The following is a 23709-nucleotide window of genomic DNA, read 5'->3' as shown; positions in this document are numbered from 1 at the left end:
ATGTCCATGAGTTTTAGTGCAATAACAGAGGCAGATTCCCCCCCCCTACCCACTTTCTCCACACAGTGCATAATATTATGAACTTCTATCAAGCTGCCTCTTACTCGCCTTTTATTCTGTTGGATGTGGTGTTTTTCAAACCAGCTTCACACCTATTAAGAGTCTGTAAGCCATTCCTAATCCATCTCTCGCCAAGGTGTGAACACCTTTGCCTGGGCTACAGACATCAGGCCTACATACAGTGGTACCTCAGGTTAAGTACTTAATTCATTCCAGAGGTCCATTCTTAACCTGAAGCACCACTTTAGCTAATTGGGGCCTCCTGCTGCTGGAGCACGATTTCTGTTCTCATCCTGAAGCAAAGTTCTTAACCTGAAGCACTATTTCTGGGTTAGCGGAGTCTGTAACCTGAAGCATGTTACCTGAAGCGTATGTAACCCGAGGTACCACTGTATGTTCAAGCATCCCTTTGCCGCCCTAAGGTCTAGAAACTTGGGGGTAGTTTTGAAATAAGTAAATAAAACCTGGACCCTCCACCCACCAATTCCTTTTTCTGTGTTTGCGTGGAATTACAAAGGCCTTTGTAGAAACTTCCCACCCTTTTCTACAAACTTAAAAAAAGAACTGTTGTTATTAATTGTATTGATTACCTGCCTTTCTTCCAAGAATCCCATAGATTCATAGAGTTGGAAAGAACCCTCAAGGGTCATCTAGTCCAACCTCAGGCAATGCAGGAATCTTAACTAAAGCAACCAAGGCAGATGGGCATCCAACCTTTGCTTTAAAACCTTCAATGAAGGAGAGCCCACAACCTCCTGAGAGAGACCGTTCCACTATGGAACAGCTCCTACTGTCACAAAGTTCTTCCTGATGTTTGGTCAGAACCTCCTTTCTTGTAACTTGAAACTGTGAGTTCGAATCTTATCCTCCAGAGCAGCAGAAAAACAAGCTTGCTCCCTCTACCATGCGACAGCCCTTGAGATATTTAAAGATGGCCCCGTTTTATACTCCAACAGCCCTTTGAGGCCGGCCTAGATTGAATTCAAATGTCCGAGTGGGGATCTGAACCCAGGTCTCCGCAGCTCAATGTACGAACCACCACACCCTCATGGTGTGTGTTTTGAAACAAGTGACTGGTGAAGGGAAGAGTGGAAAGTGAGGGGACGGTTGGCAGCGCATGCCTGCCCACGTACTACAAGGCTGTGTTGGGCCCTGTTGCTATGGAGCTTAACAAATGGCCGCCGCTCATTTAGATATTAACCAATGCTCTCCACTCCCCGCCAGCTTGCCGGGTGATCTGGGAAACAGACCCACCGTGCCAAAATCTGATATCACTTCCTCGATGCAAGAAGCCCAAGCGCAGCAAGGCGGGGTGACCCATCCCAGTTCGAAGGCAGCCGCCCTGCCGCTCCACAAGGGCTAATGATTAACCTGCAAACTCCAGGCCAGCGAGTCTCAACTCACCTTCCTCCTTTCAGGAAACCTTTTCCTTTCCACATTCTCCTATGCTCTCTGTGGCCCACGTGGCCTGGACAATGCAGCCTAGTAGTTCCCAAACTTTTTGGGGGGCACCCTCCCCTTTGGTTCCATGAACTCATCCCCTGTGACCCCCTACCCTTTAAAAAGCATTATTCAGAAGAGCAGTTTGCACAAGCCACTAAGGAAGATAATAACGCAACCAGATTCAATTTAATTGCACAGTTATTCCAAATCCAATTAAAACATTTTAGTTTATTCAAGTCAAGAAAACTGATGAACTCGATCCAATGATATCAGCTTTTCAGTGTCTGATTTCACCTCCAGACTCTCCCCCACTCCCAGCACACTATTTTCCTCTCCATCTTTAGGCACATTTTCTCCTAATATATGCATTTTTGCAAACATTGGTTGCTTGGTGAACTGCACTGCAATATTCAGATAAGAGGAAATTTTGAAGGCTGAGTTGCGTTTCAGTTCTCATATTATTTATTTTTTATTTATTTCAAAAAAATTATATATGCTTGACTGAAAAACAAAACAGAACCTCAAAGCGGTTTACAAAAAGATATAACAATGAAATCAGTAAAACCCTAATTTAAAACATATAAAAGTTAAAATACTTAAACTGATTAAAAGTACCTCAACTTTTTAAGCATCTGGGAAGGCTTGTCTTAGCAATGATGCTTTTAGCAGGCACTGAAAACAGTACAGTGAAGGCACCTGCCTGATGTCAATAGGCAGGGAGTTCCAAAGTGTAGCTGCTGCCATACTAAATGACGGAGTTCTTACAAATGTGAAAAATGTATTATGTGTGGCACCTGAAGTAGTGCCAATTCCGCTGATCAAAGCGGTCATTGGGCACATGGGGGGGAGACAATTTGGTAGGTAAATTTGTTCCAACTTTTTAAGGGCTTTAGACATCAATAACACCTTGATCCTGGACCGGTAGCAAGTCAGCAACTAGTGCAGATTTCGGAGCACAGGTGTGGTATGCTGACAAGGCCTCACTCTTGTCAGCTATTATGCTGCAGCATTTGGCACTAGCTTCCCTCAAGTGTACCGGTAATCCAGTTTTGCAGTAGCCAACACATGAACTACTGTGGCAAGGCTTTCCTGGTCCAGAAATGGCTGCTGTTGTCAATCTGGTTGTAGTTGGTGAAAGGCACCTCTAGCCACTGAGGCTACCTGAGACTCCGGTGACAGAGCTGGATCCAGAAGCCACCTCCCCCCCAAAAAACATGACTGTTCAGAAAGTGTGAATTTGAGAAATTCGGCTTTAAATGTGAACTGGATTAATTTTGTTCCCCATCCACGCTCCAGAACCCAAACAACAACTCTCTGACCCTTAGACCCTTAACTGCTCCAGAATCTGGACACCAGTCCTGATTCGATGGACCCCAACGATGCAGGAGAGAAAACACTGCAAATATATGAATGAAAAAGAAAGCAATTCTCTTTCCATCTGTCACTGGAGCTCCATGCAGCTTTATTTTGTCCTCAGAGCTCCGAAGCAAATTGCAGGAAATGCTTATTCCAACTTCCCCCCCCTGCTTATGTAACCTTACCACTTTAAACACAAACACACACAGAGAGACGGAGTAGCAATGAGCCATCTTCTTAAAGAAACTCTCAGCAGAGGAACAGAAAAGCACCGAGATCTTTCCAAACAGAAACCAGTTGTCCCAGAGGACTGTTGCAGCACATTACATGCAACAATTTCACCCCAGCCAGCTTCCAGGCTGGACCACTGGGTACCGACTGGGGCAGAAACGACTTTTGGGGGTGAAATACCAAACTGGACAATTCCTGCTTACAGCAGGTTCTGGAAATAAGCGAGGATTCTCTGCCATGGGGTGTGGGCTTTTTGGTTGGTGGGTGAGAAGTGGGAATCCTAGGAACAATATCAGACATCATAGCCATTTACCAAGCTGCTTTATACTGAATCAGGCCCTTGTGGTCCACCTACCCTAGCTTTGTCTGCACTGACTGGCAGCTGCTCTCCAGCATTTCAGGCAAAGGATATTCCAAGCCCTACCTGGAGATGCTAAAACCTTCTGCATGCACAGCTGATGAATAGCTGTCAACTTTCAGATTTGAAAATAAGGGATCAGCAGCCTCACCTGTCCCGGGGACAGTCTACGGGATATCTAACAATCCGGGATAGCAGCAGGAAGCAGTGGGAAACAGCACTGGAATAAGGGAATTTCCCGCAAAAAAAGGGAAGGTTGACAGCTAAGAGCTGATGCTCAGCCACTGAGCTACGCCCTTCCCAGTCCAGCATGGTGACAAGCTACACCACAGCTTCTCATATGCCAAGGCTCAGTATATGCAAAAGAAAAGAAGAAGAAAAAGAAGAAGAAGAAGAAGAAGAAGAAGAAGAAGAAGAAGAAGAAAGGTCTAGTGCATTGGTTTCCTAAATGGACTGTACCACCCCTTGGGGAGGCAGTAGGATTTCCTGGAAGTATGCTAGAGGGCAGAAGGTGGTTCACTGGAGGTGAAAATGGCTATCAGACTTTGAAAAGCTACTATCACTGAATCATGTTCCTGGTTTGTTTGTTTTAAAAATTAACGAAACTAAATAGTTTTAGTTGGGTTTTTAATAAATGTGCAACGAATTGTAACTGTTTTGAATTTTATTGTGTTGTTCTCTTCCTAAGTGAGTTGTGCAAACTGCTATTCTGAATAATTTTTTTTATAGGGCGGCAAAGTGGGCACTGGGGGTGAGTTAATGGAACCCAGGCGGGGCAGTAGCCTAAAAAAAGCTCTAGTACATGACTGAGTTGTGGAAGAAAGGAATTTCATCCATGGGACCCTCTACCCAAACTCTGCAAAGCAGAATTTAGCAGTTTTGCCAATTTCTTCGGTTCAAATAGGTGAGAATCAGCCTTCAGGCGACAGGTGCCCACAGGAAAGCCTCTCTCCCAAAAATCTTTCACGCTCAAGTGCTACAGGAGAGTAATGTGCCCAGCGTCCGCAGGATCGGGCCCCCTTTCTTACTGTTCCCCAGCATTTGGTGCTGATGGACCCAGCTCTTGTCTCTGACAGCTCCTTCTGCTCAGAAAGAAGAGAGAAACATTCCCATGCGAAAGCCATTAAGCCTTTACACAGAAGCAGCACATGAGGCAGAACCCGTGACCGTTCCTCTTCCGAGCGCCGGTGCCAGAGTTTTTTCTCCCGTCAGAAAACAGCCGCAAGGGCAAGAGAGCAGGGCCCCACCTGCTTCCTTGTCAGGGTAGGGCGTGTTGAATTTTTCAGCTTTCAGATTCCCAAAATGAGGGGTACTAAAATGCTGCAACATGACTTGGGAATTCAAAAGATATTTTGGTTAAACGGATATAATTTAGTTTTGTTAGAAAGTAAAATGAATGTAAAATTGCACAGAAATCATTAACAATTATTGCCAAGTACTTGCAGTTGTATCATGTTGGTGTTGTTGTTTAGCATTACCTGACATTTTCAGGAGGTAAAATTAAAACTCTTTGGTTTTCTGAAAGCAGCTTATTTGCTTCTTCATCCAACGTAGACTTACCAAGCTAAATGCTGTCGAATCAAAAAATAATAGATTTGAATTCCTCACACCCAAAAACCTATTTTTAAGATCCCTCAATGAAGAAACTAGCAAAAACTCCAGAACTGTAGACAGGGTGACAAATCTGCTATTGATGGTGATGAATCTGAGCATTTATATGGCGCTTTAGAACATTTATATGGCACTTTAGAAACCTTAACGCCCACAAAAAATATGTCGCAGGACACACTCATGTGTCATGAGAGAATTGAAAGCCTGCCACAAGAATATAAACTAAATGAACAACCAGCAGCTCCCAGGACTTAGCCACTCACAAAGAAGGCTGCCCAACGCACCTCTGAATGAGTCACTGCTCAGAACATCCCTTCTTCCAGCCAGTCTCCCCAAGTAATTCTGCCTCATCTCCTGATGCAACAGAATGACAATCTTAAAAACTATATCAGATTACTCCCATGGGATAAGATGGGGGCAGAGAACCATTTTTCAGTTCAAGGGCCACTTAAGTTTATTTGCAACCCCCTGGGAGCTGCACACCAGTGGTACACCACTCTCTATCCTGCTTTGAAAAAAATCTTCTGCCCCACATCACCAGTTATGAATGGTGGGTGTCCCAAAATTAGCATACCCATAACCATTTATGGGTAAGTATATTCAAGCAAGTCAAGAGGTCCCTAAGGAACTGATGGGTTGGTAGGTCCAAACTGCTTCCAGCTTTGCCCAGAAAACTAGAAGAAGTCGCTCTGTGGATGCAATATATGCTCACATCCAACAGGTGCCCTTTTTATAGACTGGTTACTTCGGAAGATGATACAGATTATATCTTGACTTATAAGAATTCCCCCTGACAACCCAAATCAGGCACCACCCTGTTGTCTTTCTTCTGCAGACAGCAACCTTCTGTGAGACTCTGTTTTCTCCAGATGTTATTTTTGGTACTTGAAAAAACTATGCCGAGGGGCCAGGGTGTGCGCAGAGAAAGGATTTAAAGCTATAAATTATTTCAAAGGCTCAAGACTTGGAGGCATCATTGAGATTTTACCCAAAGAAGAAATAAGCAGCGTAATACTTTTCTGGATCGGTTTCTAACACAAATGAGAAATGCTGGCATCAGCATCAAAACCTTCTTAAAACCCCTTGAGAAATGTAGGATCATGGATCTGGTTTTGGTCAGGGGCATTAGTGACTGCTGTCCTCTGGATAAAGCATGCAGAAAGTCTGCTGATTAACCTGGCTTGCAGATAGCTATATGCCCAGCTGACTGGCTAACAAAAGTGATTTCCAGACGACCAGGCAGGGAGTTCTTTAAAAAAGAATAGTTCTCTACAACATCATTATTCGTTATTCATCATCTTCATCATCATCAAGGGCTGCAGTGTTTAATTTGCTTGACTACAAAGCTGTCCCAAGTAACCAGATGCACGCACACATTATCTAAAACCCAAGAAAATTTGCTTTTTTGCTTCAGAACATCTAGTTCCACATAAGTGCAAACTGAACTGATTAATCAAAGCTCATATACTTAAAATTAGTCAAGACTCATTTTTCAGATGGCATCTGCCTAGCAGTTTATAAAAGGTACACAACTGAATACAGGTTTGTGTAAACTACTAAGATTTTAAAAAATAAAATAAATATTCAAACCTGCTCATTACCAGAATATTTTTTTACCACTCCTTGAAACACGTTTTCTCTCTATCTGCTGGGCATACACAGCGCTTGAAATCTGCAGAGTCCTTTTAAGATCTGCATTTGGGTCCTTCCCAGCAGCCCTGTGGTGAGGTTAATAACATCACCATTTTACAGATGGGGAACTGAGAAATAAGAGACTTGTCATGCAAGACCACCAAAGTGGCGTTCTAAATATTTATGGGGCTGTAAACTCCAGTTCGCCAGCATGCATGATTTGGGTAAGCAGGGATAGTCTTGCTTTAAAAACTCCAAAGGAGGCTCAGCAGAGCAAAACTTCAAGCAGGAATGATCAGCGATACGGCAAAGTCACTTTGCAAGTCCTGAAACAAAAGTGTGCCACAAAGAAAGCAATGGTGATCAAAAAGTCTCTCTCGGCAAAATATCATGCCTTTAACAGAAGTTTCGATACCTGATCCACAAGACACTTCCTTCTTCAGAATCCTACTTCTGATTTACTAAATGCCCTTTGGATCAAAGAAATCATACCTTTATAGCAGGGCACCAAACAAACTTAAATCTGCTCATTTTCAATCAAATGAACTGCTCATCTCCCTGAGATGCTACAAATTATACCTGTATGCAATTTATACACATTTTATCATACGAAAGGCATGGTACCCTGACCCTAAGAATGTCTTCCTTTAATACCGATGCTTCCTGTCCCTTTTTTTTTAAAAAAACCATCATAATTCAGTTTGAGGCACTACTGATCAGTTGCACCGGCAGATATGTCCTAGAGTGGTGGTAGCCCGAGAAAGGGTCTTCTTCGTGGTGGCCCCTGAGTTGTGTCTGGCACCTTCATTATACAGCTTCTGGAAGATGCTGAAGATGCACAGCTTTACCATGGCCCTTTGATACTTGAGGTGGAAGTACCCAGCTTGTTTTTGTGATTGCAAATTGTTTTAAACTTTTTAATACAGTGTTTTAATGCTGTAACATGTCCTGGGACCTCAGGGTGAAGGGCAGGTAATTAATCATATACCTCTAAACAGTTTACAAGAAATATTAAAATTACCAATAAAAATATTGAAAACAAGTACTTATAAAGATTAAATTAACAGTACTGTAATAAAATAAAATAAATCATGTCAACATCTAGGTACCTGGATAGGCTTGCCTAAACAAAAATGTTTTAAGCAGGTGCTGTCAAAAGTACACTGAAGATGCCTGTCTGATGTCAAGCAGTAGGCAGTTCCAAAGTGTAGGTTCTGTCACACTAAAATATCAATTTCTTACAATTGCAGAACAAGTATTATGTGGCTCCTACAAGTGTCAGATCAAAGCAGTCAAGCGGGCACATATAGGGTAAGGTGTTCCTGTTTTATATGCTAGTAGTACACAACACCTCACCAACTGGGAAAATAGTAATAAGGGACGTGCTTCTATGAGGGGAGCCAATACAGAAAAGCACCTGTCCATTACCAAAGAGAAAAGAAAAGGCAAATCTGGAGATTTATTCTAAGAGGTAGCAAAAGGAACCCACCTATAGGACAATTTATCACAACTACAAATCCCATTTCATTGGTAAATCAGATGTGACTGGATAGTTCATTCCTCCCTGATAATCTCTAGACATTCTTGAAAATGCAAAGACCCCTCAAGCTTTCCAAAGTTTTGGGATTAGAGTATTTGCAGTATTTGACACATTTTTTAATAAAAAGCCCTATCTATACATTTAAAGCAGTATCATGCCACTTTAAGCAGTCATAGCTTCCTGAGAGCTCGTTCAGGGCCCTGAGAGTTGTTAGGAGACCACCATTCATCTCAGAGATCTACAATTCCCAGAGCTTCCTAGAATTGATAGGTAAACCCCTCAGCACCCTTAAGAAACTACAGTTCCCAGGATTCTTTGGGGCAAAGTGATGACTGTTTAAAGTGCTATGATACTGCTTTAAATGTGTAGTGAAGTTGAGGCCAAGCTCTTATCCTTTCATACACCAGAGTTTTTCAAATAATTTGTTAAGATCACAAAGGCATGCAGTCTCAATGCATCTCTGTTATCTTATAAATATCACATCCCCGCCCTTCCAAAAAAACCCTTTAGCAAAAGGACATTCCCCAACACATATGTGTAACATAAGCATCCACTCTACGGGTCCAGCACGTCCAAAAAAAAATCATTTTATTAGTTCCATACATGCTATTGGGTCTGTCTGGTGTTAACATTCCATCTGTACAATGACATCGTATCTTCCTCAAATTCAAAGATAAAGTAAATGAACAAAGAGAAGCATATCTGTGGGTGATATCCAATCTTACTCGTACCCAGAGCAGAGGGGTCCCCAAACAATTTTGGCCGGGGGGCACATTTGGACATCTGAGAAACTGTCATGAGACCCACAGAATATGCATATCACAGAAGAACTGGTGAAGCTTAGAACCCTCCTGGAAATTAACAGACAAAACATACACACACACACCCTGCAAAACCCAAATAAAACAGGAACGGAAAAGCAAGCAACACACCCCTGCAAAAAAACCAAAAACCAAAAAACAATCCCTCTATTATTCTCACTCTGATTTTTTTTGCCCCATTATATTTCCTTGGAGCATCTGTACAAAGTAAACGCTAAATTTACAAACACTGATAAAATGGAGATTGTTCCCCAATACTTTCATGAACTAGACGGCTTGATTTGGGGGGATTTCAAAAACAGCCCATGTTACATTAGGGAGGGGACACTCCACAAAGACATCTAGACATCCAAATCAAAGTGCAAAGGACCCACAACAGTGACCACAGTTAAATTTTTTAAAAAACCAAGCCAAGAGTCAACACAAGGAGGTCCCTTCTGACAACACTAAAGGTACATCTAGTTTAGCATCCAATGCAGTCACCAACCTGATGCTCGTGGGAACCCACAAGCAAGAAATGAACACAGATGTGGCCTTCAGCTGCAATTTACTCCAGCCACTGGTATTCCAAGGTTTGCCCTCTTTATGAATACGGAAGGACCGCTTAGTTATCATGCTTATATTTAGCTGTCATGGGGGTTGCAAGGAGCCCTGGTTGGACTGCACCTCTCAGGATCACAAAACAGCTTCATCAGAACACCTGAGCTTTTGCTTCTATGCTTCACCTCATTATCCATTTCCCCTTGATGGATCTCAACTTCCCCATCCATGAGCCACAAATGATCAATCTCAGGTTATCCTCCCTCCGTTTTCTAAACCAAATCACACAGACACTTGGCCACATCATTTCCACAGCGATTCATGGTGGTGGTGGCATGTCAACCGATCTATTGGTTCTGATTGCTAGGTGGCAGGTCTCCTTCACTGAAGACTTTTAAGCAGAGGTTGGGTGGCCATCTCTCCGAGATTCTTTAGCTATAATTCCTGCATGGCAAAAAGCTGGAGTAGAGGACCTTTGGGTCATTTCCAAAGGCTTCTACAGTATATGCTCCCTGACAGATCAAGAAGCACCATTCCTCTGAAAACCAGTTTCTGGGGAACACAAACATGGAGAGTTGTTGTTGTTTGAGGACTCCCAATGGACATCTGGTTGTCCATGCTGAGAAACAGGATGGTGGACTCGATGGGGCCTTTGAGGTCTGATCCACCAGGGATTTTCTTATGGACAGAGCAAGCCAGACAACTGAACTCACCACCAATCATTTGCACCAGGACTCAATTAAACCATGTCCCAAACCACCTTTTCCCTACCAGACCTCATTTGTCTTGCTCTAAACTTCGCAGCCACAGCATCGTGGGCCCTTTCAGACAACCCACTGAATGTGTCCCCAACTACAGATGCCACCCAAGTCAGAATGGGAAAAAATACATCAGAAGCTTCCGACAACTAAGGGTCCTTTCATCCACTGGTTGCAAGGTGAATCACTCAGATTTGGTACCCAAATTCCTCCAAAGTGTATCTCTGTCAGTCACTGCACAGGGCTTGGTGGTATTTTATTGGACTGACCCTGGGGAAAGGCTGTAGCTCAGTGACAAAGCATCTACTTTGCATACAGAACGTCCCAGTTCCAATGCCCGGCATCTGTGGGTAGGGCTGGAAATGTCCCCTTCTCTGAAACTGTGCAGAGCCACTGCCGGTCAGTGTAGACAATACTGAGCCAGATGGACTGTTGGCCTGACTCAGTATTAAGCGACTTCCAACATTGCCATGTAAGGCAATTTGCAAACTACATATTTAAACAAATCTCTTCAACGCGCACCTCTAGGTGCCTAACTTCTCCTATATCAACTTCACATTTGTTTTATTTTACAAATGTATAGTGTATTATATATGTGTATTAAATTCATCAATGTGCAACATATAAATAGCAGAATCAGTAACAATAGCAAATATACTACCTACACAAAATCAGGGGGAAATTATACAATAACAACAAAGCCAACAGCTTTACAATAAATAAAAATAAAAGGTTCAATCTTACTATCTGTAAAGTTGTTGTCCTGGTAATTCACAAATCATCTTTCAATCGTCTATTGTTTTGGTTTCTAAATTAATGTTTTGTGTAATAAGTTTTGTTTTGTTTTTACCAACAGAACAATATCTCTTTAACTTTTCTGAAATTATTGGAACTTTTTAAGTTTTCCAGGACCCGGCAATACAAATTTCTACAGCTAAGTATTTTTTCATCAGTTCTAGAACTATTAACCAATTTAAAATATCCCAAAATAATATCTTTTGGATGAAGAGGGAAATTATATCCTATTTCTTGAATTACATTTCAAGCTTTTTCCCAAAAGGGCTATATGTACATGAATATGCACCCAAAGCCATATACAGTTGTATCCTTCCCAAAATAGAACATGAACAATTTAGGATTATTATTTTAAATAGATCTACTCTGAGTAAATATTAGTTGCATGCAACCGAAAAAGCTGCCAAAGCTGATTTTACTTTGCCATCATGATTTACTATTGCTAAATGGATATTTCTTATTTATACGGAGTAAGGAATCATTGAAAAGTTATTTTAAAGCAGTTTTCTTTTCAAATGGATGATAATATGAAGACCAACTATCAAAAAGAGCTTTTCCTATAAATGCAATATTGTTATTTTACCTACCTAAATAGTCAAAATAAATACAAATCTCAAAATTAAGGAAAACTGACAGAAGTGGAAGAAAATGGGAGATGGGTGAGAATTTGCTAACTAAAAAACATTTCGACTCCAAGAAAGGAGTTGAAATTCCAAGAAAAGAGTTGAAATTAACTCAAGTTATTAAAGCAACATTTCCCCTTTCTGCCAAAACAGATATTTTAAATCCAGCTTTGACCATCTAGAATATCTTAAGATTCCCATACTTTCTGGCAATCTTTCTGCATGCCTGATTGAGAGATCTATGCAGCCCAGCACTTCCTCCATCACAAACAGTGGTCCAGCTCCGGAATCTATGCACAGCAGAAACTTGCGATTAATACTTGACATCCCATGAAAAGGTGGTCAATCTTGCCTCTGTCTTTTCTACTTGAGTACATATGGACATAAGAAGATCCCCACTGGATCAGGCCAATGGCCCATCTAGAGCAGCATCCTGTTCTCACAGCAGGAAACCAACAGGATTTGAGCACAAGAGCAAATCTTCCCTCCTGTGGTTTCCAGCAACTGGTATTCAGAAGCACCATGGAGTATATTTAGATTCCCATATAGCACAGCTGCAAAATCTCACTCTCGCCTCGAGATTGACACTGTTAGGCTCAATTAAGCCAACTGGGAATTAAGCTAAAACGTCTACTCAGTTCAGCATCTGCACCCTGTGAAAACATTTATGGGTGAGATGAGCAGAAATTTCAACAAATACCAACTTAAAAATTACATTGGAATATTTTTGGGGTTTTGTTTTTTTACTTTTGATGCTCTTCTACCACCCAAGGTATCTACTGCAAATCTAACTTTGGGGTTTTTCTGCCAGTAAATGGACTGACAATTTAAGGGCTCGATTTCAGCACTTGATTTGGGTCTCGTTATTCCTTTCGGTGCTGAACAGTGAAATTAGTCACCAAGATAAAGATCAGCAGAACAGGACCAGCCCTTGCAAGTCCTGCTCCCTCACCTTTAAAGTATTATTTATTTATTTATGCATGCATGCATGCATGCATGCCCCACTCATCTGGCTGGGTTTCCCCAGCTGCACTAGGCAGCTTCCAACAGAATATTAAAAACACGATAAAACATCAAACATTAAAAACTTGCCTAAATTTCCCTTCAGATGTCTTTTAAAAGTCTGATAGTTGTTTATTTCCTTGACATCTGATAGTGCCGTTCCACAGGGCGGGCGCCACTACCAAGAAGGCCCTTTTGAAGGCACATTTGAAGTGCATTAATTCCCTCGAAGAATTCTGGGAACTTTAGTTTACCCCTCACAGAGACACAATTCCCAGCAACCTTTAACAAACCACAGTTCCGAGAAATGATAGTGTGTACACAGGAACTGGGGACCTTCTGCATGCCAGGCATCTGTTGTACCACTGAGCTTCAGCCCTTCCCATGCAAATTTAGTTCTGTAGAAGCCACTTGTTAATTAAATGAATTTAATCTAAAAACGAAACATCCAGAATCCAAAGTTATCAGTACTTTGTTTAAAATGGTGAGTTTGTTTCGAACCAACGAGATTCTTCACATTCACCAAGAAGACACCACAGAACAACATCGTATCTGAGCAATGAAATCGTTATGCAAAGAAGGGGGTTTAAGCACAAAGCAAACTCAAATAATTAATAAGTTTTGCTTGACCGCACGGCAAGATCTGCGGCTTTCCCAACAGAGAAAGGCCAGACCCCCTTGAGGTTTTCCAAGTGAAAGAAAAATCGGCCTCCTCCTACAAATTGCAACTTTTCTTTTCTTGAAATAATAAGTGAACCTTTTCCGTTACAGAGAACTTCTCATCAGGCAAGCAGACAGGCAATGTTAGCTCTTATTAGAGATGCAAGCTGCAACTTCAATGCACACCTGAGATTTAGCACAATGGTTTTCAGAATGTTTGAGAGACCTAACACGTAAGACGATAACACTGTTTTCATTTCAATTCCAGGGAGAGGTTTACCTACGTGGGGAATCTGCCTGGCTACCTCCTTTGAGTCCCAGACGCCAACACTACAAAGGACAATGTTTTGGCTGTTTGTTATTTCTTACTCCTTGGTGTCAAGGATGCCACCGTTATCTGTTCTGGACATCCTCCTTCCATTGAATCAGGAGAGATCAGTGGTACCCTATCCTCCTCAAGCAACAAAGCAGCCAGAGATAAGAGATGGTTAGCTTAGCAAAACAAAGCAAGGACACAAGAGAGAGTTTATAAAATGATGCACGTTGTGGACAGAGAAGAACAGAGAATTTTTGTATTCCAAGTACTAGAATGTAAGACCCTCCAATGTTGCCTTTCCCAACCCCGTGCCCTCCAGATGTCTTAGTTCTGGAGGGCACCAGTTTGGAAAAGGCTGATTCAATGAAACCTGAATCAGAGCAGGTGAAAGGAAGGACATCTCTGTCCCACCAATATTGTCACAGACGTAAAATATGTGATGGAAGTCAGCTTAAAGGCAGAGTAGAGATCCATCAATGAACACTAAATAAACATCTTTCTTTGCACTTTCGATATTGATTTTGCTTGATTTATGTATTGTTGGTTTTCATTGTCTTAAAAAAAGTAGTTCTTGTTGTAAATGCCTTATGAAAGCTGCTTTGAGGTCACCTGTGATGGAAAGCAGCATGCAAGGCCTTTAAATGAATGTAAATAATGTAACAACAATTACGTGGAAGTCCAGCGCTCGGAGATAGCATACCTCTGAGTGCTGCTGGGATGAGGCAGTGAAGAGTCCCTTTTCCCTTCAGGCTGGGCTCAGGACTTCCTTGCAGGGGAAGTCTGGTCAGCCGTTGTGGGAAGGCAGCTGAAGGACCAGGCAGGCAGACCCTCGGACAGATTCAACGGGACTCCTCTTAGGTTCTTCAGCAGGGGTCGGGAACCTACGGGCCTCCAGATGTTGCTGGATGGCCGGGATTGGCGTCCAACAAGATCTGGAGGGCTACAGGTTCCCCTTCCTTGTTCTTATGAGATGGAAACTCTTGGAGACCGAGATCAGGGTGGGTGTGGAGTGAGACTGCCATCCCCTTGGGGTGCAGGATGCCATCCTTAGGGCACAAGTTCTTTACGGAAGGAGGCACTAGGTTTGCCAGATGGCTTTGCAACTTCAGAAACTATCCTGTTGGGACTGGGCTCCGGAGGCAATTAAGGAAGGGTGCAAGGGAGATTGTCCTCCCGACAGAACATGGCTAAGAGAATCATGGATGTCCCTTGAATTGTGTGCTGCATCTTTGGCAGGGGCACTGCATCTCCCCAACATCCCCCCATCCAAACCCCACATATTCTTGTGCATCCTGTTGGTGTATCAGATTAATGACAGAACCAACACAAAGGTTGCTCTAAGAGTTCATGTTCTTCAAACTGTGGGTCTCTAATTGTTTTTGGACTGCGGCTCCCATAATCCCCAGTCAGTTTAGCAGCTTGTTAGGGATGATGGGTGTTGAAATCCCAAAAGAATCTGGGGACCTAAAGTTGGAAAACACCCATCTAAGATGTATGAGAGACTCCAAGATAGGCATCCTCTGAACATGGAGGTTCCATTATGCCAAAAGCCACTGAAAAGGGGACACACATACACCCCTCTCTTCCACCATCTTTCTAACCTGTTCCACATGTCGTCTGGGCCCACAAGAGCCCCATCAAACACCATAGGGTTCGCTTCTGAGTCATAAAATCATATAACTGTAGAGCTGGAAGGGGTCCAAAGGGTCGTCTAGTCCAACGCCTTGCCAGGCACGACACACCCATGCTCAGGGGCTGGAAGCTTAGCAACCCACCCCTCCCCGAGAAACATCTGGTGGCCGCGAGTTCCAAAGACGCTCCTGCCCAGCCTTTCTTCCTTCCGCCTGTCCTGAGAGACGTCAACTTCGACGGCTCCCTCTCTCAGAACAATGAGTTCCCTCTCGCTTTTTTGGAGGGGGGGAACCCTCTCCCCCGACAGAGAAACAGACAAGAGCAGCCCCCTCCCGCCCCGCCAGTACTCACAGCGCGACGGTGGCAGCCGGGAAGGCCGGGCCGGGCAGGCGCTGGAGCCCTCGGGCGGCGCAATCCACGGCGCAGGCGGCGGCCGAGAAGCTCCTGCAGGCGCAGTCGGGGCCGCAGGGCTGGCAGCCGCGGGCGCTGGCCGGCGCCAGCCCGCCGCCCAGCAGGCAGCAGAAGAGGCACCAGCGGGGCCAGCCCGCCGCGGCTCCGTCGGCGGCGGCGTCGAGGCTGCTCCGATGGCTGCGTCGCGGCCGGCTCCCCGCTCTCCGTGGCCGGAGGCAGCGCCGAGGAGGCATCGCTTCAGCGCGGGCATGGCATGGCCGCTCCGGCCGGGCCGCCCCCTCGCCTAGCAGCAGCAACGGCGGCGGCCCATGGCCGGGCCTCCCCGCTGCCTTTTCCGCCGCCTGTGCGCTCCGCCGCTCCGCGCCCCTCCGCCGCGCTCCGCGCTCCTCCAGCCGCCTCCTCCTCCTCGCCCGCGGCGCCGCAGCCAGCCAGCCGAGCGGGCCTCGCTTCGTCGTCGTCCAGCACTCCCGCCGTGGCCGTGCAGCGGCAGCCTCCGCCTCCTGGTTCCCCTCCGCCTCCGCCTCCTTCCCAGCCCCGTCGGGGCGCCTCGCCAGCATTCCACAAGCCCCGCTCCAGGAAGGAAATCCAGGCCTGCCCCGGCCAAGGCGGCTCCAGGGCCAGGCGGCGGAGGAGGGAGGCAACCCTGCCAGGCCCCTTCTCGGGGCAGCAGAAGCTGCGCCGCGCTCCGGACTCCCCGGCCAGTCCGACGGCAGCGGCCAGAAGAAGCCCATGCGGCGGCGCCTCTCCCGGGGCGCCCGCGAGAAAAGGGCCCCGGGCTCAGTGGAAGAGCATCGTCTGCCCTGCAGGATCAGTCCCCGGAATCTCGCTGCCTGTCAGTGTAGGCAATACTGAGCTAGATGGACCAAAGAACTGTCTCCAGATAAATCAGCTTACTCTGAGTCTAAAGCAGGCATGTCCAAAGTCCGTTCCGGGGTCTAATCCGGCCCCTGTGGCAGTTTATTTCCTGGGGTAAAATCGGGGGGAAAGCCCAACAACTTCAATCCTAAAAAAAGGTCAACAACTTTGGTCGGCCCTCACGCATGTTCACTTCATCAAATCTGGCCCTCTTTGAAAAAAGATTGGGCACCCCAAAGAGCGCAGCACAATTAGAGCCCCTCTTTCAATCCTCAGCACTTCCTGGTAGGGCAGGAAAGCCTCTATCTGCAGAGGCACTGCCAACCAGTGTAGGAAATATTGAGCTAAATGGACTAAATGTCTGGCTCAGTGTAATGCTGTGATTTGTGGGAGAGCATCTACTTTCTGTGCAGAAAATCCCAGGTTCAATCTCGCATGACATTTCCAGGTAACGTTCCCTGCCTGGACAGTTGCTGCCCATCAGTGTAGACAATATGGAGCTAAGTAGACCAATTATCTGTGTCAATGTAAAAAGGTTCCCCATTTTCCAGCCTCTGGTTCTGTTGCCTCAGTGGTAGGGCATCTGCAGGTTCATCTGCAGGTAGGGCTAGGAATGCCCCCTGCCTGTAAACGCTGGAGAGCAGCTGCCAGTCAGTGCAGACAATAATGAGCTATAGCGAGTGGCCCATTGATATGACTCAGTGTAAGCTTCCTATGTTCTTTATGTTCAGAGAAAGACAACAGCCTTCCCCTCCTGTTCCTGTACTCAGTATCAGGTGCTCAGAAATAGACTGCTGCAGAATGTGGAGGTTCAGCATCGTGTGACCAGCAAGCACACCCAGGAGGATTTCAAGCTGTTGGTTTTTTCGAGTGGGATTGTATTTTTCATTTCATTTCATATATTTTGTATAGTAGGCGGTTCGTATACCACAAAGATCACATATCCTATAACAATCCCATCCAATGCAAGTAAGTCATAATAAAAATAGATGACTGTAAAATAAAGCTATACCAAATAAAGTAATATTCAATAATCCATTCAGAATATAACTTTGCACCATAAAATTCACCCTCAAAATATCAAGAATTAATAATTAAACAAAAATTCACTCCCGGCAGTCACAATAAATCATTACTAGACTATAATCAATTAAAAAAACACAGCAAAATAACAACAAATCATAAAATACCACAGTACATAGAAGACTGTAAAAAGATCAAACTGAGCAGCAACGGCACATAGCTTATTAAATTACAAAATGCACATATGGGTGAATTTGGGTTGTGCAATTAGCTACCCAGCTAAGTTCAAGGTGCTGTTACTGGCCGCATACCTAAAGCATCCTCTCATCCCTTGTATCCCCAACCAATCACTGTACTGGGCAGGTGAGGGCCTCCTGCAGGTGCCATCTCATCAGGTCCTCGGATCTGCACAATATGGTAACTAGGCCTCTAGTGTCCTGGCGCTGACCCTTTGGCATTCCCTCCCGTTAAATATTAGACAGGCGCCATCTCTTTTGCCAGCTGAAGACCTTCATCTTCCAACAAACCTTTTAACCCGATATATTTATCCCAGTCTGCATTGGAACCAAGTTTTAACTTTTTCTATATGGAATTGTTTTTAAATGCTTGCATTTTTTTAAAAAAATATTTTTTAAAAGTGTTTTATATCTGGAACTGTTCTAAATGGTTTTTACACTTTCCTAGTCTTAATGGATGTAGCTGTTTTATTGGTTTTATAATTGTTATTGTTGTTACCCGTCCTGGGTCCTTACAGTAAAGGGCAGATAAATAAAATAAAGGCTGGCACATGGAGATTGGATATTAGCATGTGCAAGTGAAACCCTGCAGCAAAATGTTGCAGTGTGGGCAGCTTTATCTTACGGGTTTCAGCCGCTCCACTTCATTCCTATTCCACAGTTTTCTGATTCCACCAGAACCAGATTCTCCATCCTGAATCTTCCAAAATTCAGCTTTGCTGGATGTCTCCAGGTTCTAGTGTTATGTGAGAAGGAGAAAAATGCTTCTCTACTTTCTCCATGCCAAGCTTAATTTTATTTGCTTCTATCATGCCTTCTCCTACTTGTCTTTTCTCTAAACTGAAAAGCTCCGAATTCAGGCCTTGCCCTGGAACCACTCTTGTCCAGATTCGCCACAAAAAACAAATTAGCAAAAGGAAGGCAGTTCCAGACCATACAGGAGAAGAGAGAACAATTCACATCCAAGATGCGCCTTTCTTTTAAAAAGCAAGCTTAAACTCTTTGCATTTATTTTGGAGAGAATGCAACACCAGGGCCACACACCAATTTCCTGCTGGAAAATTGTACCTTCCCTGGCTGGTCTAAATGGTACCTTTGCAGGCCAATAATAGCCGGGGTGGGGGCAGGGGCAGAGAGAGAGAGAGAGAGAGACTTTTGGAAGGAAACACATGGGGGGTCCCAAAAACCAGACTGGGAGCATGTTCTGGATTGAGGGCCCTGATAATAATATAAAAATATAAATAAATATGAATATAAATAACTTATTATTTATACCCCGCCCATCTGGCTGGGTTTCCCCAGCCACTCTGGGCAGCTCCCAAAAGAATATTATAAAACATGATCAAACATCAAACATTAAAAACTTCCCTAAACAGGACCGCCTTCAGATGTCTTCTAAAAGTCAGATAGTTGTTTATTTCCTTGACATCTGGTGGGAGGGCATTCCGCAGGGCAAGCACCACTACTGAGAAGGCCCTCTGCCTGGTTCCCTGTAACCTCACTACTCGCAGTGAGGGAACTGCCAGAAGGCCCTCGGAGCTGGACCTCAGTGTCTGGGCTGAACGATACCCTACCACTGAGGCAACAGAACCATAGGCTGGAACATGGGAAACCATTTTTACACTGACTCAGATAATTGGTCCACTTAGCTCAGTATTGTCTACATTGATGGGCAGCAACTGTATTTCTTTATATACCTGAGACCAGACTAGTGAAACCCAAGGACATGAATTTTTTTGTTTCACCACGTGGTGGCAGATGACTATCAACGTTGAACGAAGTAAAATTAACCGTCTGCCTAGAGAGAAAGCTGCCTCAGGCATAGCAGGGGATGCAAATCGGCCACTGCCAATCCAGATAGTTTGGACTACAACTCCCATGAACCCCAGGGAGCAGGGGCACATGGAGCCAGGGGTTGGTGGTAGCATGGCTGTGGTTGGCCGGAGCTGATGGGAGTCCAAAATATATGGAAGGTACCAGGTTGACGAAGACTGACATGAGTCAGCCAACAGTGGATTCATGGAGAAAGTAACATGCCGCCTTGGGACATCTTGGGAAAACCCCCAAGACAACAGGCTCATTTTCAGTAACATGGGCGCCTTTACTTCTTTTGTTAATCAGGAAGATGGTGGGACACAAGTCCTTGCCTGATATACACATTCATGGGACTCATTAAAGGTTCATCAAAATTTGTAATAGCAGCATCCAGAGGTGAAGGATGCTCCATTTAAGGTGAGTCCCCAAGATGTCTTCTAAACAACAGAAACACAAAAATATCATATAGAAATCCTTCTCCTCACCTTTACCTGAGATTCGATGCTGTCTTGACTTACTACATATGGCTATTATGTTCAGGTGTGTTTATGCTGTATATGTTATTTTGGAACATTATCCGTTTCTTATAATTAAGGTTTTTTTAAAAAAACCAAAATATATGTCTGCTTTCGCCACATGGGGGCAGATGTCTCCAAATAGTAAAACATGAAAGAATTACAGCGGCAAAACTATCCCCTGCTGGCTCTTTCGTTCATACGGTATTGGTAATTTCTAGCCTGGCTGGCTGCCATTTTGCACCCCAGTTCCAGGATTGTTCCAGGGAATTGCTATGCAGGGGCAAGCAGGGAGACAGCCACTATACACAAAAATTGGGGGAGATTATTCAGAGTATTTTCTTCCAAGGGGTCTCTCTTTCTGCGAATGGCCAAGAGGGGGAAAGAGTCCCAAAGTTGGCTTGAGAGGTCCCATAATGATGTCTCCAGCTCATGAAGGTCACTGGATGGAAGCCACTCTGTAATATTGTTTATACCCAATGGCTCTGTCAAACCCTGTCTTTACTCCAGCTGTTGTGTAAAACAGATCTGTACTCCATTGGTGGCGGCTGCTATTGTGATTGCTTTTATGGTTAACACACAGAAGCCGAGTTGTCTCCAACTTAAATTGTTCCATGCACGGAACAACTTCCACAAGCGCAAGCAAACTACCCCCCCCCACACACACCATGTGCCTTCCACACCACCCCCAAATATGCTCAGATTACTGGAGAGAAACACAGAGCACATTTGGGGGATGAGAAGGGAGATCCATTGGCACTTGTAGAATTCATTCTGCAGGGGAAATGATTTTACTGGATGCAACCTATTGAGGTTTATTGGAAAATCTCATATGTTGTTTTCAAAACAAGAGGGTGCAGACAAAAGGCTGGTATTGGGCAACGGCGTGAGCTCCCGTTGCTCTGTCCCAGCTCCTGCCAACCTACCAGTTCGAAAGCATGCCAGTGCAAGTAGATAAAAAGCTGTGGCAGGAAGGTAAATGGTGTTTCTGTGTGCTCTGGTTTCTGTCACGGTATCCGTTGTGCCAGAAGCTGTTTAGTCCTGCTGGCCACATGACCCGGAAAGCTGTCTGTGGACAAACGCCGGCTCCCTTGGCCTGAAAGCGAGATGAACGCCACAACCCCATAGTCACTTTTGACTGGACTTAACCGTCCAGGGGTCCTTTACCTTTGGTTTTGGGCACTCTGCAGAGGTCTGTGGATTCTGCTCATATGGCAGAGATATCAAAAGGCTCATTGACCCCCCCCCCACCTATATGAGGAAATTGACAAGACTCGGTAGGGACCAAAAGATCATGGTTAGGGCAGCAAATGTGTCATTGAACTCAATGCCTCTTGCTTGTCTGATGGAAGCTAGAGAAGGTGTGAGTGCAGAAATTAGCCCACTGTGCAAAGGCATAATTCGCGTTCATTGCTCCATCCATTGGCAAGTGGCCCCAAGTAGCTTGCTCAGAAGAGAATAATAATAATAGTAATAATAATAATAATAAATTTACTATTTATACCCTGCCCATCTGGGCCCTTGGCCTGACACAAGTTCCTCATTCATGCATTACAAAGAGAACACGTGGCACAAACAGGACAGGCACCTAGATTTTCAGTTGATTATCTATACATTAGGTGCGCAATCATAATTATCTTGCATAATACATTATGTTTGCACACAACTGCAAGAAATTTGCATGGTTATTTTTAGTATTCAGGATGATTTCCAGAGGCAGGTACTTACATTATTCAACAACATTTTTCTCTAGTGGTATGGCTGCTCGTCTGGTTTAAAGTGAGGTGAGACGATTTCATATACTGTAATAATGTTGATGTACAGACTTCTTGTTTAAAGAACAAGAAAATAAGAAGAGCCTAACTGCTGGATCAGATCATAGGCCTCTCTAAAGCAGCATCCTGTTCTTACATTAGCCAACCAGTTGCCTTTAGGAACTCCAGCAACCTAGAAATGCAATAATTTCATTTCATTTTTTCATCTCACTTCTAATTTGTATACCACCTTTCTATATTACTATACACAAGGCAGTTTACAGCAACAAACTATACAACAAAGAACACACACCTTATAAAAATCTGATCCAATACAGAAAGTCATAATGAAACATAACTTTAAAATCGAACAACTTATATCAAATAAAGTAATATTAAAGAATCTATTAGAATATAATAGCACACAATAAAATTCAGTCAGAATACCAGCAAATAATAATTACTGTAAACATAAATTCACTCTTAAGAACTACAATAAATAAATACTTAACTATGATCAATAAAAAACAACTGCAAGTCACAATGCGTGTGATACCACAATACGTACAAAGCCATGTAAAAGGATCAAACTGAGAAACAAAGACACACAACTTATAAAATTATTCTTTTAAAATTCAGGGCCAATACTGAAGGTAGGGCATCGCCATCATAGCTAGTAGTCATTGATAGCCTTGTCCTCCATTAAATTGTCTAACACCGTTTTAAGCGGTTCAAGGCCATCACAATGGGCTTCTCCACACTTCCCTTTCCTCCACTCTTTCCAGGCAGGGCCTGCACTTTAAAGCTCTGTGTCTGAGTGCCCCCACCCCTTTTTTTTGTTCCAAAGCTTTCCCCTCAAAAACTTGCTCCATCTAAACAAATGCCAATCTGTGAGAAATCTGAATGGATGTTTCCTCTTAACTGAGCTGGTTTTCTCAGGGAAAGCTCCAGGCCAAAAACACACACAAAATGACGCTCAGAGACTTTAATGCTCGTATTGCCACAAATTGGGACCTACTAACCAAGTCCAAATGGTGGACTCCCCCATGTTTGGACAATTTTGACTTGGAACATGCCAGAATTAGAACTTCAAAGGACAACAGAGTAAACAAAGCAGGAGTGACCCTTTACCAAATGGCCATTCGCCTGAATCTAGTATTTTTGAACGGCACTTTCCCCCCCGATATACCGGGGGAGTTCACTCACCTGGGACTAACATCTAACAGTGTTATCGATTACTTCTTGATCTCCGCAAATCTGGCCGTTAATGTACTTTCCTTCCAAGTTGAAAACCAACATTTCAGTGATCACCTCCCAATAGTGACCACTTTGTCATTGTTCCGGTGCCAGAACGACAATAAACACTCAGTCCTTCTGGAAACCTTATCATCGAACAAAATAAGAGGGATCAAATGGTCGGAGGCTGTGGCCCAAAAATACCAGGTTTTTTTCCATAGGGAAATCACTGCCTACTTACCTCAAATAACTACTGATTTACAAGATTCCAATTCGGTTTTGAAACTTTTTAACCTTCTTATAACAAACCTTACCACTTTTTTTACATCACCTCCTCAAAAGGCGAAAGTGGCGCATTGCAGTGCTGGGGCCCCTTGGTTTAACACCTCTTGCAAACAAGCAAGATCCCTTCTTCGTTCCATCTATAATGAATACAAAAACTCTAATGCCCAGGCTTTACCATCCTCCTATTTACAAGCCAAAAGA

At 44.0% G+C, this 23709-nt stretch overlaps 1 protein-coding gene across 2 annotated transcripts in view; it reads right to left on the bottom strand.

Annotated features, from left to right (window-relative positions):
- The window catches only part of PKD1 (polycystin 1, transient receptor potential channel interacting), a 104645-nt gene extending 88211 nt beyond the window's left edge, over positions 1 to 16434 (bottom strand). For both annotated transcript variants that reach the window (XM_053365822.1, XM_053365823.1), the window contains exon 1: positions 15730 to 16434. In XM_053365822.1, coding sequence (XP_053221797.1) covers positions 15730 to 16346 — 617 coding nt within the window. In that variant the 5' untranslated portion in view covers positions 16347 to 16434. The remainder of the gene's footprint in view (positions 1 to 15729) is intronic.
- Between the last annotated feature and the right edge of the window lie 7275 nt (positions 16435 to 23709).

Source organism: Podarcis raffonei, chromosome 14 (assembly GCF_027172205.1).
Source record: "Podarcis raffonei isolate rPodRaf1 chromosome 14, rPodRaf1.pri, whole genome shotgun sequence".
In the NCBI taxonomy this organism is placed as follows: domain Eukaryota; kingdom Metazoa; phylum Chordata; class Lepidosauria; order Squamata; family Lacertidae; genus Podarcis; species Podarcis raffonei.
The sequence above is the reverse complement of the archived record's forward strand: the minus strand, read 5'-3'. Positions and strand labels throughout refer to the sequence as shown.